This window comes from Tachypleus tridentatus, chromosome 7 (genome assembly GCF_004210375.1).
Source record: "Tachypleus tridentatus isolate NWPU-2018 chromosome 7, ASM421037v1, whole genome shotgun sequence".
NCBI classification, from domain to species: Eukaryota; Metazoa; Arthropoda; class Merostomata; order Xiphosura; family Limulidae; genus Tachypleus; species Tachypleus tridentatus.
Window position 1 is genome coordinate 43,062,708 of NC_134831.1, and position 12,839 is coordinate 43,075,546.

The 12,839-nt window shown below is 31.5% G+C and overlaps 1 protein-coding gene across 1 annotated transcript in view; it reads left to right on the forward strand.

Moving 5' to 3' along the window:
- LOC143257665 (uncharacterized) overlaps positions 1-12,839 on the forward strand; it is a 49,835-nt gene that overhangs the window by 12,071 nt on the left and 24,925 nt on the right. The window contains exons 2-3 of the mRNA XM_076516706.1: positions 422-548; positions 4,742-4,864. Coding sequence (XP_076372821.1) covers positions 422-548; positions 4,742-4,864 — 250 coding nt within the window. The remainder of the gene's footprint in view (positions 1-421; positions 549-4,741; positions 4,865-12,839) is intronic.

The window sequence follows — 12,839 nt, forward strand, 5'->3', positions numbered from 1 at the left end:
TTTTTGTTTGTTTCAGGTAATGCTATTAACTGTCTCAAGAGATATTTCCATTATTAACTGTATTGACAACAGGTAACAGTTTGATCAGAAAAACATAGATGACGTTGCGATATGTTATTATGAAATATGTTGATATGACGTAGAAAAATTAGAAATAGTGGCGCTGTAAGTGGACAATATAGATATACTGTATAGATATAGGAACAGAAATAAATCCAAAATAATGATAGTGTATTGGTAGAGCAAATATCAAAGTAATAAAATGGAACAGGAGAGATGGTAATTTTTTTTCGACCTCAAAGACAGCTCTACATATAATATATACTTTTTGTAAATATGAATGTTATGTGTGTGTAACACTCGTAGTTCTCGTACTGGCGTATTTATTCAAGTTAAATAAAAAAACATTTTCGTCTGTTAGTTTTGGGATAGCAGCAACGTACTGGAGTATAGAATACAGCCTCGTAACAACTATAATCACTTATGGAGTGATTGACACTTTGGAACTTGTCTTTTGTTATGGCTACCCAGTGGTCACTGCTGTTGAGGTGAGCACAGTTGTTTCGAAAATATCTCAATTAGGAATATTTAAAAACAGATAATTTCACATTTCATTCGTTTAGAAAATATCATTTAACTGTTTTATATCAATTGCAATAAAGCACCATATATGTAAGTTTATACATTTATATACCCATGTTAACGTCCATAGCTAACCTACAACAGTAATACACGATAAATTAAGTATTCGAATTGTTTTAATTCTTGAATTCACCACAGTTGTATGAACTCTTATGAGAAGGGTATCGGTAATTATTCCGCTAGGAATCTAAACTCTGTATGTGTCACTCCACGTGACGATTCATTTCTGAAAATAGGAGATGTCATGAAAGCCAGAATGCAATAGTTATAATATTGTCTGTTTATTTATATTTTAATGACGTGGTTCAAAGGGAGCCAAGATGGGGTTGTCGTGATACATTATAAGTGTATCAGTGTAATCTTATAAATTAATAAATCAAGAAATATTTTCCCCTTTTTATGTCTATATTTCATTTTGTACTTCAAGTACACAGACTAACAATTATAGAAGGTTATAATTATGTTGCTAAGAAACATGTTTAAAACACATTTTGGATCTTCGGGTTACCAACTTACTTTTTCTACATATCAGTTGTAAATCTCATTGATGTTTGCATCTCACTGGCGGAACACCATGTCTGCTGACTCAAAGCTAAAAAAACAGGTTTCAGTACACTTTGTTGGATGAGCACAAATAGCCATTTGTGTAGATTTGTGCTTAATTCAAAACAACAAAAACAACTAGTTGATTTCTTATAATTATTATTATGTGAATAGCTGACGAATACATTTTATGAATGACCTTTATTTCGGTTCATTCACAATGGAATTTACTGACATTTGACTGCCTTCAGTGCTTGGTTTCTGCCTCTACCTTAATGAAACTTGATTTGACAAAAAAATTATTTCTGAATTTTGATATGACAAATGAGGTTAGGACATACAACGGGGTAGCGATAGTGGTTCGTGCCCCATCACATTTTGGCGTGCGGTATGCTCGCCTACATGGAACTATCACTAATGTGTAAACATGGTTTCGCTTTCTTTTCTTATACACTTCTGAATAATCCAGTAAATCTAAAACAAAATGGATGTGTCTGTTGATGCAAATACATATAGTTGATATTAATATCCAGATAATATATAATTCATACAAAACGTTTTTAAACTTACAAATTGATATAACATTTAGCTTGATTATTTCAAAAGACACGCCACAAAATAAATTAATATTTTTTTCACAGTTATTTCCCAACAAGAAAGGCTTCGTGACAGGGATAGTTGCTTCAGGGTTAGCTGTAACTCCTCTGTTTATGAATAATGTGCAGACATTCTTTGTAAACCCTAATAATCTACAACCTGCTTCTGGTGGGTAAGTTACAAATTTCTGTAAACTTTTGTGACACTTTTAGAAATAAAACACAAACTCCTAGTTTCAGTTTTCTAGTACCTTATTTTACTTTTTACTCAAAATCATCAATATCCTCACATCTTTTTATTTTAACAGTTATTTTTTTCACTGTACAAGTCCCAAATATTTAGAACATTTTGGAAGAAAATAATAAAGATTGTAAAATCATACTATAATGGAACTGTTTCTTATATGACACTGAAAAAAAATTACCGCGCGATGTGTTAACCACAACTTTGCAAATATTTTATTGTGTGTACATGTAGATTCGCTTTAGAAGTCACTATTTTCCGTTTCGTCTTCGTTTCTAATTACGTAGAACTTTTCTTCATTCTCAGGGTACAAATATGACGTCATGAAAGCATCTAACGCGGATGTAAATCGCTGGCACCAACTGCATAAATATCATATTACTGTCTGTTGTATGTCCATGTAAACAATTAGCAGTTTGTGAACATATGAATATTGTGCTCCGTTTTTGTAACCACTACTTTGGCCCTGTTAATGGACTTTCACAAAAAATGGCAAGAAGGTTTGGTGGTTTTATGAGGAAATATATGCAAACTTACCGTTTCATATTTTGTTTTTGCTGTTTTTTACGGGCGTTTTCTTAAAATTATGTATAAATGAAACAACTTTTCATATTCTAATACAACCTTTCATTAATCACGAATTCACATAACTGCCGTCCAGGGTAGGGGTACCCCAGCTAGTCGTATACAACCCATCAGATCCTGCATATTATTATTTGAACTCATTACTCATCATATTTATTTTAAAATATTTACAATATCTTCAAAAGGTTATGCGTCATAGGTTGTTCTTTCATTAAATTTATGAAATTTTGAAATATTAAATCGTAGTTGTTGAAAGAAGTTGAATGACATTTTAGATACCAGGCTGGAGGAAGATATTCGAAAGACCCAGATATTGTATTACATCAGAAATTGAAGCTATAATTTACACATGAGTTTTATTTATTAGTTTTGTGTGTTGGTTTCAATGTTTGTAGTTAAACATAAAGCTACACCTTGGATTATCTGTATTGTCGAAATCTGGTTTCTAACGTTATAAATGGGGCTGCGTTATGTGGAGTGATGCTGTTTAATCTCATCACTATAGTATAAAATTAATTCTTACGTCAGTTTAGTTTTTTATTAACAAGTAAACGTTCAACATTCTTTCAGATATTTTTACAACGACTAAATTATAGAAAGTGTTCCTGCTTTGTTTCTGATAACGGCAAGTTTTACCGGTGGCATTTTACTGATGGGTTACTCATGTATAAAGAATTACCATAAGAATTAAAATAGGTTAGAGAGTCTGAATGAAATAGCTTATTAAAGGAACTTCAGACTGCAAAGTGAATCTTCATCATAAGTTATGAAAAAGTCCTACTTGTTTACCATTGGAAATTTTCGTTAAACGAGCCGGGAATCTTTTAATTCTGAATAGTAAGGTTTCTACAGACATATGTTAAATTCCAACCAAGTTATAAAAATTATTCAGTTTCAACCACATATACTGAACCTCTATATATATATATATTCTCTTAACGCTCTAAAATGCTCCGTTTAACTTCTGTTCGTGTTTCATGTTGATCACATAATTAATACAAATCTAGATGATTTATAAACATGAGTTGTTTGTAAGATAAGTATCTCCTCATTAAACCCAAACATAACAGTAAAAGAACTTTTCTTATTTCCATCACGTTTTTAAACGCTTCATTATTCCTAGCAAAAATTTTTGAAAATGAGCTTAAGAGTTTTATAAATTATTGATAAGTACCATTACTCTTTGTGTTCCAGATATGTTTCACCAGTTGAGGAGTACCTGCTTTTTTCTTCTTTCTTCAGTACTTAAGATCCTATTCTTCAAAAAAATTTTGTGTTACTACGTATTTCTGAAGAAATTTTGGCTTACGTGAACCGAAGCTGTGAGGACAGGTGTTTATAACAATATATAGAAACGTTGGTGGAATTAAATTTTCATGTAAAGGGCTCAGCCAGTGTTTAATATTAATGAAATGTAGTGTTTTTCAAAGAAATCATCCTTTTGTAAAATGATGGCTTTACCAGCCAATTTAAAAATAAGAAAAGTTTGTACTTTTATTTTCCATAATAATATATAGTCAGTTTCTACACATATAGAAGAACTTTATTCATATTTCTAATTCAGGAAGAAACAGCAGCGAATGAAGTAACACATATGTGCAAAACGTCAAATCATACGCACTTTAAAGAATTAAATACGAAAACTCTGGACTACAGAACAACAATAAATAATGAAAAACTATTTACATCATTGGAAGAAACTCCAGCCAATGCGAACGCTGATGACTAACAACCGTACAGTAATAATGAAGCTGAACTTCATGTGTCACCAACAGAAAGTCTTAAAATGAAAGAATTTTATCTTTTGTCAATAGTTTGTATCAGCTCATATTACCCATATATGTTTTTGAATGTTTTATTATAAAGTAAGTAGTATCTGTACCTTTTAACCACCGTAACTAAAATTAACCTTTAAAAATACTAATTTTATTGTCATTATAAACCGTCTTCTTGTGCGACATGGAACAAACTCTGCAAGAAACCATTGTGTGCAGTTTTCTAACCTTATATAAAATAAGCAGAAGTTACATTTAAAAACTAAGTAACAACTTCAGGACTGTGTTAAAACAATCTAACTGGAGTGTTGAAAGAAAGTTTTTTATTTCAAAATTACTTTCTTACTGTTTTTCAGACATATGGACAGACGTTAATAGAAGACGATACGTTTCTATCTGTCGTTGGTTTTGTAGCTGGAGCTGTTCATGCTCTCAGCCGGGTGACTGTGGGCTTAATTCAGGACAAAATATCTTACAAGGTAAATTCTTGTAGAGGGAACTGATTGAACTTATGTTGTTATTAAAAATTATTAAAATAATATTTGTTGTGTTAAATGTATAAAATATTTATGGTTAAGCAGTAAGATACAGAGTTCAGAAAAATAAAACTTTTTTCTGAGCTTTGCCACATTACAGCATAGTCCATTCTTTGCTTTGTACATAAAGCAATAATATATCAGAGTAATAATACTCAAAGATACTGAAATAGTGAAAATAATGTTGAAGAAAACACTGTTTTGAAAAAGTTTTTAAAACAGTTTAGTTTAACGCAAAGAAAATAATTATACGAACACTTTCAGATTACTCACTTAAACAGTCGATTTGATAAGTAATCAGTTTTTTTCACGAAAATGAAACTATAAGAAACATGCACTTTATCCAAACTCTGGACCGAATAACGTGTACTTATAATAAGAACATACATCTGGATTAAATTTATTATGATTTTTGTCCTTCTTAATAGGTGTTGTTTTATTTTTCTCGTATTTTAAATTCGTTTTTAACTTTAGTCACTTAAAGTTATAATATATTATATTTATAGTTTACGAATGCTCTCTTGTGGGGAATACAGACAGTATTACTCTTTACTAGCGACATCTCTTGATGGAAAAGTTATATACACGATCTGGATTTGTGGTCTCTCTTTTGTTCTCTTGTTTTTGTCTGTGTTCCGGCTGCTGTTGTTAAAGTTTTTGGATTTAAAAACACTTCTGGAATTTTCGGGATGGTAATTTTTACGTCAGTAAGTGCACAACATTATATTATTTTTTATTGCTAAAACAAAACTAAATAAATCTTTCTAAAAAGAAATTATTGAACTATACATACTCATCTTTCTTTAAAACGAACCATCTTTGTAAAAGTATAATTACCTTAAAACGACCTTATCTTCAAGATTTGAATTTATCAGAAGTAAAGATGATATATTTTTACAATTCATAAAGTAAACATATCGAGTTTTAACTAATAATTTATGATTTTTCAGACGGCTTCTTTCTTTCTCTGGTTTTTATTTATCCAGCGTATTATTTCTTTGTTGGGATGGTTTGCTACATTTTGTGTGACAGCGACTGTCTCTTTCGCAGGTTAGAATGATTTCGTTTTAGTTTAGGAACAAAAAGTGTTTTATTTTACTGTATTTTGAAGATCAGCGTTTGTTTTTTTATCATTTGTTTCCTTAGAAGAAAAATAAAAGTAAATAAATGTCTAATTCACAACGGAAATTAACTACCATGTTTTTATGATACTTAAAGCGTGATTGTGATTTTCTTATAGCAAAGCCACATGGGGCTATCTGCTCATCCCACGATACTTAAAGCAGTCGCACTCTGAGACACTCAATATCAAGGAAGCCTTTATATTATTTGCATCCTAACTGGTCTAATAAGTTCCGTTATTAAGCAAAATGCACTCGTTCTTTCAGATAAAGCTTTTTTGTTTGTTTGTTTGTTTGTTTTTGAATTTAGCACAACGCTACTCTAGGGCTATCTGTTGTAGCCGTCCCTAATTTAGCAGTGTAAGACTAGAGGGAAGGCAGCTAGTCATCACCACCCACCGCCAACTTTGGGCTATTCTTTTACCAACGCATAGTGTGATTCACCGTCACATTATAACGCCCCCACAGCTGAAAGGGCAAGCATGTTTGGCGCGACGGGAATGCGAACCCGCGACCCTCAGATTACGAGTAGCACGCCTTAACACGCTTGGCCATGCCGGGCCCGGAATAACGCTTAAAAATGGTATTGGTAAAAGTTAGATTAAGCGCAGCAGTGTTTTCTTGTGAACAATGCAATAATGAAAATTATTTTCAGTTACTTAATTAAGGTGTTAGAGCTCTCACCACATATTGGCTACGAGATAAATATACATTTACCGTGTAGTATAAATGAGAATGAAATACTTTATAAATTAATGAACATATATTATGTGATTGTGTTATGATAAATAACACAATTTATAATATATAAATAATTATATCCTTATACGCCTGTTTTTTTGTTTGTCTTTTTTCTTAAGGAACTTGTGACTATATTTTTCTCTGAAACACAACGTACACAACCATTAATGTTTGACGGGAACAGCGAGGTAACTAGTTACGGATCTTTTGAACATTAGAAGCGACTTTCTTAATATTAATTCTCAGATGTTTTAAAACTATAACTTGAACACTGCCCTCTCTTCCTGTTTGATCATTATATAATAAAGTATCGTAATGTTTGTTCATCTATAACTGATTTGATAAAGATTTCTTTAACCCATCTTAAAGTATAGTAACACAGAGATGTTGATTAGCTGTCTTATGAAAATAAAATGCTATATGTTAATGGCTCATTGAATAATTGACATATGCTCTGACGTCTTCAGAAACATAATAGAATAATGTAAACTGGAATACAGATGTATTTGTTTGGTTAATCAGGGATTGTGTTTAGTAAGGTGTTTACGATTTGATGAGACAATAAGATGAAACATTGAAAAATAAAATAATTTTCTCTGGATACCAACTGTTTCTATTTACTAAGTATCTATGATTAAAAATATTCATGTGAAGATTTTCTATTCTTTAGACAAATAGTTGAACATAGTGTTATATAAATTATTATATCTAACATATGAGTTATGTATTTTGAGGAATATTTAGTTAATTTTTAAGAGTTAATTTTAATTAAGTGATTTAGACACTAAAGCTCGATACAATAGTTTATGTATATTTTCAAATGTTATTTACTCACACACATTTCTATATTAATATAGTTATCTCAGAATCATTTAGAACAAAAGCTACTAACTTACTTTTGTGTAGTATTTACAAATCATGTTGTTTAAATTATTAACTGTTAATCCAATATATAATAAATTCACTACTGTTACTTATTATAGAGATTTCAGGGAATTGTATCCTTTATTAGTGAGGTTTCCTAAAAGTGAAAGACTAGGTGACACAGAGCGGGAGAGTATATTATGTGTAGAGTTATTTGAAAGGCCTTTTATTCACACAGTAAGTGTTTGTTTACGAAGGAATTTCAGAAGTACGAAAAACTGGTATAACTACTTTATTCATACAAATTACTTAGCATGACATTCTGCTTAAAATACTAACACATAAATATTAATTCCAAATTATCATTCGATGTATCGTGTTATACCGGTTACAGGCCATTGATAAGTTCGCAGAATAACTCATTTTAAAAAATGTTTCTCTAGTTGTTGTTACAGTTTAGTAATATCAACTTGTTTTAACATAGATGTTTATTTTAGTTAAATATATATATAGAAATACATGTAAACTACATTGTTAAATATATATTGCGAAATTCCCACCTATTTCCAGCGCAAATAGCGCTCGAGGAGCTTTGCGCGAAATTAACAAAAACAAACTAATCACCTATTTTCCAAAATTTGTAGAATATTTTCTAGTATAAGAGACAACAATGTGTGTTTTACGAAAGCACTAACGTTTGTATTTTAAGGTATTTTTGACTTAAACAAAATTTTATATTGTTGAGTTGCTACAGTTAGCATACTAAAAACTTCGGAAGCTGTTGTTGTTGTTTTGAATTAAGCACAAAGCTACAAAATGGGCTCTCTGCGTTCTGCCCACAACGGGTATCGAAAGCCGCATTTTAGCTTTGTACGTCCGCAGACATACCCGCTGAGCTACTGGGGAGCTTAAAAGATATAATTAAGCTTAAGGCGTTTTGCGTTTATTCTTATAGCAAAGCCACTTTGGGCTATCTGCTGAGCCCACCGAGAGAAATCGAACCCCTGATGTTCGCTTTATAAATCCGTAGATTAACCTCTGTACCAAAGGAGGAGCCTTCGGAAGCTATAACTTAGTAACGCTCATTAGGATAGCTGCACTTGGAAAACCAAGTGTATAGAAATGTCTCTTGCCAGTTTTCTCTTCAGGGTAAAAATTACTCATGAGACTACAAATCATAAGCTTTCTCAAACTTTTTAGGACTGCATCGTTCACGTCAGTGCCGGCATTATAACTCAGATTCTAAATCTGTCAAATACATGTGACATTCATCTTCCATAATAAGGGTTCTTTGTTTGAAATGAACTATTTTTTCTACAAAATACCTTTGATAGGATCACGATGAATTTAGATTTAGACACTTCCGATTAAACAGGTACTCAAACCATTCCATAGTATTTCAAAAACAGTTATTTTAAATTAAAACTATATGACACTAAACAATAAAATCTAGAATGTAATGTATATGACATGGGCTTCGGGTACATGGCAAAGGGTTTGTTTGAGCGGTTGAAAGTCTTCTCCTTGGAAATGGTTTGCTTCTTCAAGGACATAAGAGGCTTTTTCTTGGAGTGGGACGTGTTATCCATGGAAATGGCATGCTAGTTGGTAGTTTGGATCTGCTATTTAACTGTTAAGTCAAAAATAAATATAAATTACATGAATAGAAAGCGAATGCATATATCCAAATTATGCCGGTCCGTTATGGTAGTAGACGTATAATCTGAAAGCCGCGGGTTCTAATCACCGTCGCACAAAAAATATCGCACTTTCAGTCGTGGGGGAGTTATTATGTGATGGTCACTCCAAGTATTCGTAGGTAAAAGAGTAACTTCATGATTTTACGCTGGGTAGTGATGATTAGCTGACTTCCATCGAGTCTTACACTGCTAATTTAAAACAACTAGCAGTGATATTCCACCAAACGCGTGAAAAACAAAAGGTGTGTTTATTGAAGATTATTAAATGTGACTCGTTGATACAATATTTTATGTTTTAATAGGGTCGTATTGCAGTCACTTAACAGGTAAGTAAAACTGACACTATTAACATTGGAAGTTGTCGAATTATAAAAGGAATATTAAATTTCTTAGAATATATTCTTTATGGAGATTCAATAGTAGAGTAGATATCTTGGCAGCGAATTTGACTAACATAAAGGTTTAATTGTTCCCTTAAGACAGTAAGGTACGCGTTACTACGAAATAAACACTCTCAGTGAACTGGAAAGCTTTTACTACACGAACAGGACCAAACAACAATCGAAACACAACTATTGGCAAGAGGAAAACCTGTAGACATGTTTTCCTTACGGTAGACACAGGGTATTGGTTTAATATTTATATACGGTGGAAGGGAAAATAAAAGTAATCATACTTGTAATTGAAATGCACTGACATAGTATTTGTATTCATTGAATTGATTCATGAACTTATTATACTGAAAGATTACACCGAAACGTACTTTTATGAACTAATTGTTCTTGAAGATTTGGTGACAATCCCGACACTAACAGGTTTCAGCCAGAGTCAGAACAGTTACCTTCAGTTATGTAGTGCCATGTGTTTATAGGCTGACGACTCATATTGATAAGATGCACTCCATATATAATTTCAATGTTGTCTCTCCGTTGAAGATATCTGTTTACGCCTGGCTGATTCAGAACAAACTACATTCCACTTGGCTGGAACAATGGATCTCAGGTCTAAACACGACTGTTGTTTCACTAGAACTACGATCTATTAATTGCGTGGAATGCTTCCGCAGCAAAAAGTCAATAAATATTCTCCACCACATAGTCCCGGAACCATAGAACCAAAAGAGGACTGTTCTTTCCTTGAAAGGAAGGAAAGCTATTTAGCTTATTTCTTTACTTCAAGACTCTAGCGCCTCATCTTTAGAAGATGAATGTAAACACCTACCTCTACAGTCTTTACATTCCTGACGAAAACAACTATATATAGATTATTGGAAGATCCATCCACTTTTCTTCCCTATCTATACTAGCCAAACGCTACCTTAGCGTTCCAGCATCTTCTGTTTCTGTTGAGTGTATTCAACATCGGAGGCAAAGCCCTCAGACCTGACTGCTACCGCCTTACTAACTAAACATTTAAGAGACTGATGTTAATTCAGAACAGAAATATATTTTTAAAGGAGACTTATCAATGTTGTAACTGTTCACTAAGTAATATTCGTTATTACTTTGTCAGGTAATGTGTAATAATGATAAAACGGCAGATGACAAAATATTAATATATTTAATTCATGAAACAAACTTTTTAAAACTGAAAGAAACATAAACAGAAATACATCCATGTGTGTTCGTTTCCATGTTACTAAAAATATGAATTATTCATATTTGTATTCAATAGCAGATGAATTTCAGCTCGAATTGTTCGAGAAAAATCAACATGAATTTGTTTAACAGGGATGAGAAGAACAAAACCATCAATTTTCTAACCTACATTTAGTCTAAAATCTTTGCGAGTTTTATAAATGACTGTTGATTTGATAACATTAGCCACCGATCGGATAACACTACCTGCATTTAGTTGAAAAATAAAAATCATTCCGACCAAAATTTAATAGAGATTTCTTACTTATAAATATACGAACGCGTTGTGTTGTCAGTTATGTTCCTTAACTGGGAACGATATTTTTGTGCTTCAGCAGACTAATTAATATTAAACATTTTAGTGTGAATGTCTTTTGTATTCACTCTGAAGGAATCCTGTAGAGTAAATACAGACTTATAGCTTAAAGAATTTTTGGAATGCTAAGCATATTTTTAACACATAAATATAGCAAGAGATTCGGTCAGCTTAGGTAAGCAAGAAGACAACAAATTATACCATACTTGGAAATACATTAAAACACTGTAAATTACATTTACAGAGATTGTTTTAACTTATTGTATAATTTATTTAGATATTTCTGGGTTTAATTAATTTAACAGTAACAGTGGAACTATACACAAGGCTGGTGAAAACATGATGGTGAATAATTATAATATAGGCCATCCAGACATTTTTCGAAACTTAAGATAAAATAAACTTTACTCACAAGAAGCTTTTTATGTTAAAATATTTTAAGAAAAGATTTTCTATTTTTATTTATTTGCGATTGATTGCAAAAAGTTTACTCTATGATTTCCAAACATTATCTCAATTTATGGTACATTTTATTTATTTTATTTTATCATAATTTAGAGAAAATTGAATATTTTACATAAAGTCATGACAATTAATTTAGAATAAACTGTTCATCGTCGTAAACAATGAAAAGTATTTAAAATGTATTGTGTAAGTTTCCATGGTATGTGTATGTTTATGCGAAAAATGTAAATTTTAAATACATTATTTGAAGTAATATACCAACCAAACGTGTTAATTTAAATACCCATAAATGTTTCTAAGTGACAAGAATACGCTAATGATTAAATATTTGTGCAGGTGAGTTGAGAATCCTATGGCTCCCTCTTTTCTGTGATTTTATTTTTAAAAAGATACCAAAAATAAAATTAATATGTATAAATATAATATTATGTTCAGGAAACACCTTCATATTAAAATTAAAAGTGAGCAGCATTGTTATTCAAGTAATTATATGTTAATATCCAGTCACAAAGTTCACTCTTTTATTTTTACTTCGGTAGAAATATATTTGGCTGTTACAGTTTGCGTAATCTGTAGGCTTTCGTTTTCAAGAATACATGACCTGTACTATGAAGGCTACTGATGTATATCATTGGACTTGAATAACAAACTTACTGTAACTACTGATGAAACTGTATTCAGCTCTTAACATTAACTAAACATCTAACTTAGGTATATTACATTCCATCTGATTGTAAACATAGTTTTATATTAAAGGTGAACCCAAGAAGAGGTTTCTTTGAAAACTGTCTCACAAATACCAATTTGATTTCAAGTATTTTAGACAGTGAAACGTGAAAACATAATCATCAAGGGATATAATGGATGTAACGTAAATCAATGGATGAATCCCACGAATATTAGTTAACTGCCATTTCAGTTAAACAGGGCGCACAAAAACCCACAACATTTAAGATGCTAAAACCATTTGTTGTTCAGATAAGGGATGATAAAATGTGAGAAAAAACAAACCTTGTTTTTATAATATTAAAATTAGTAAATAAAATATGTTTCTTGTTTTACTTTCCTCATTTA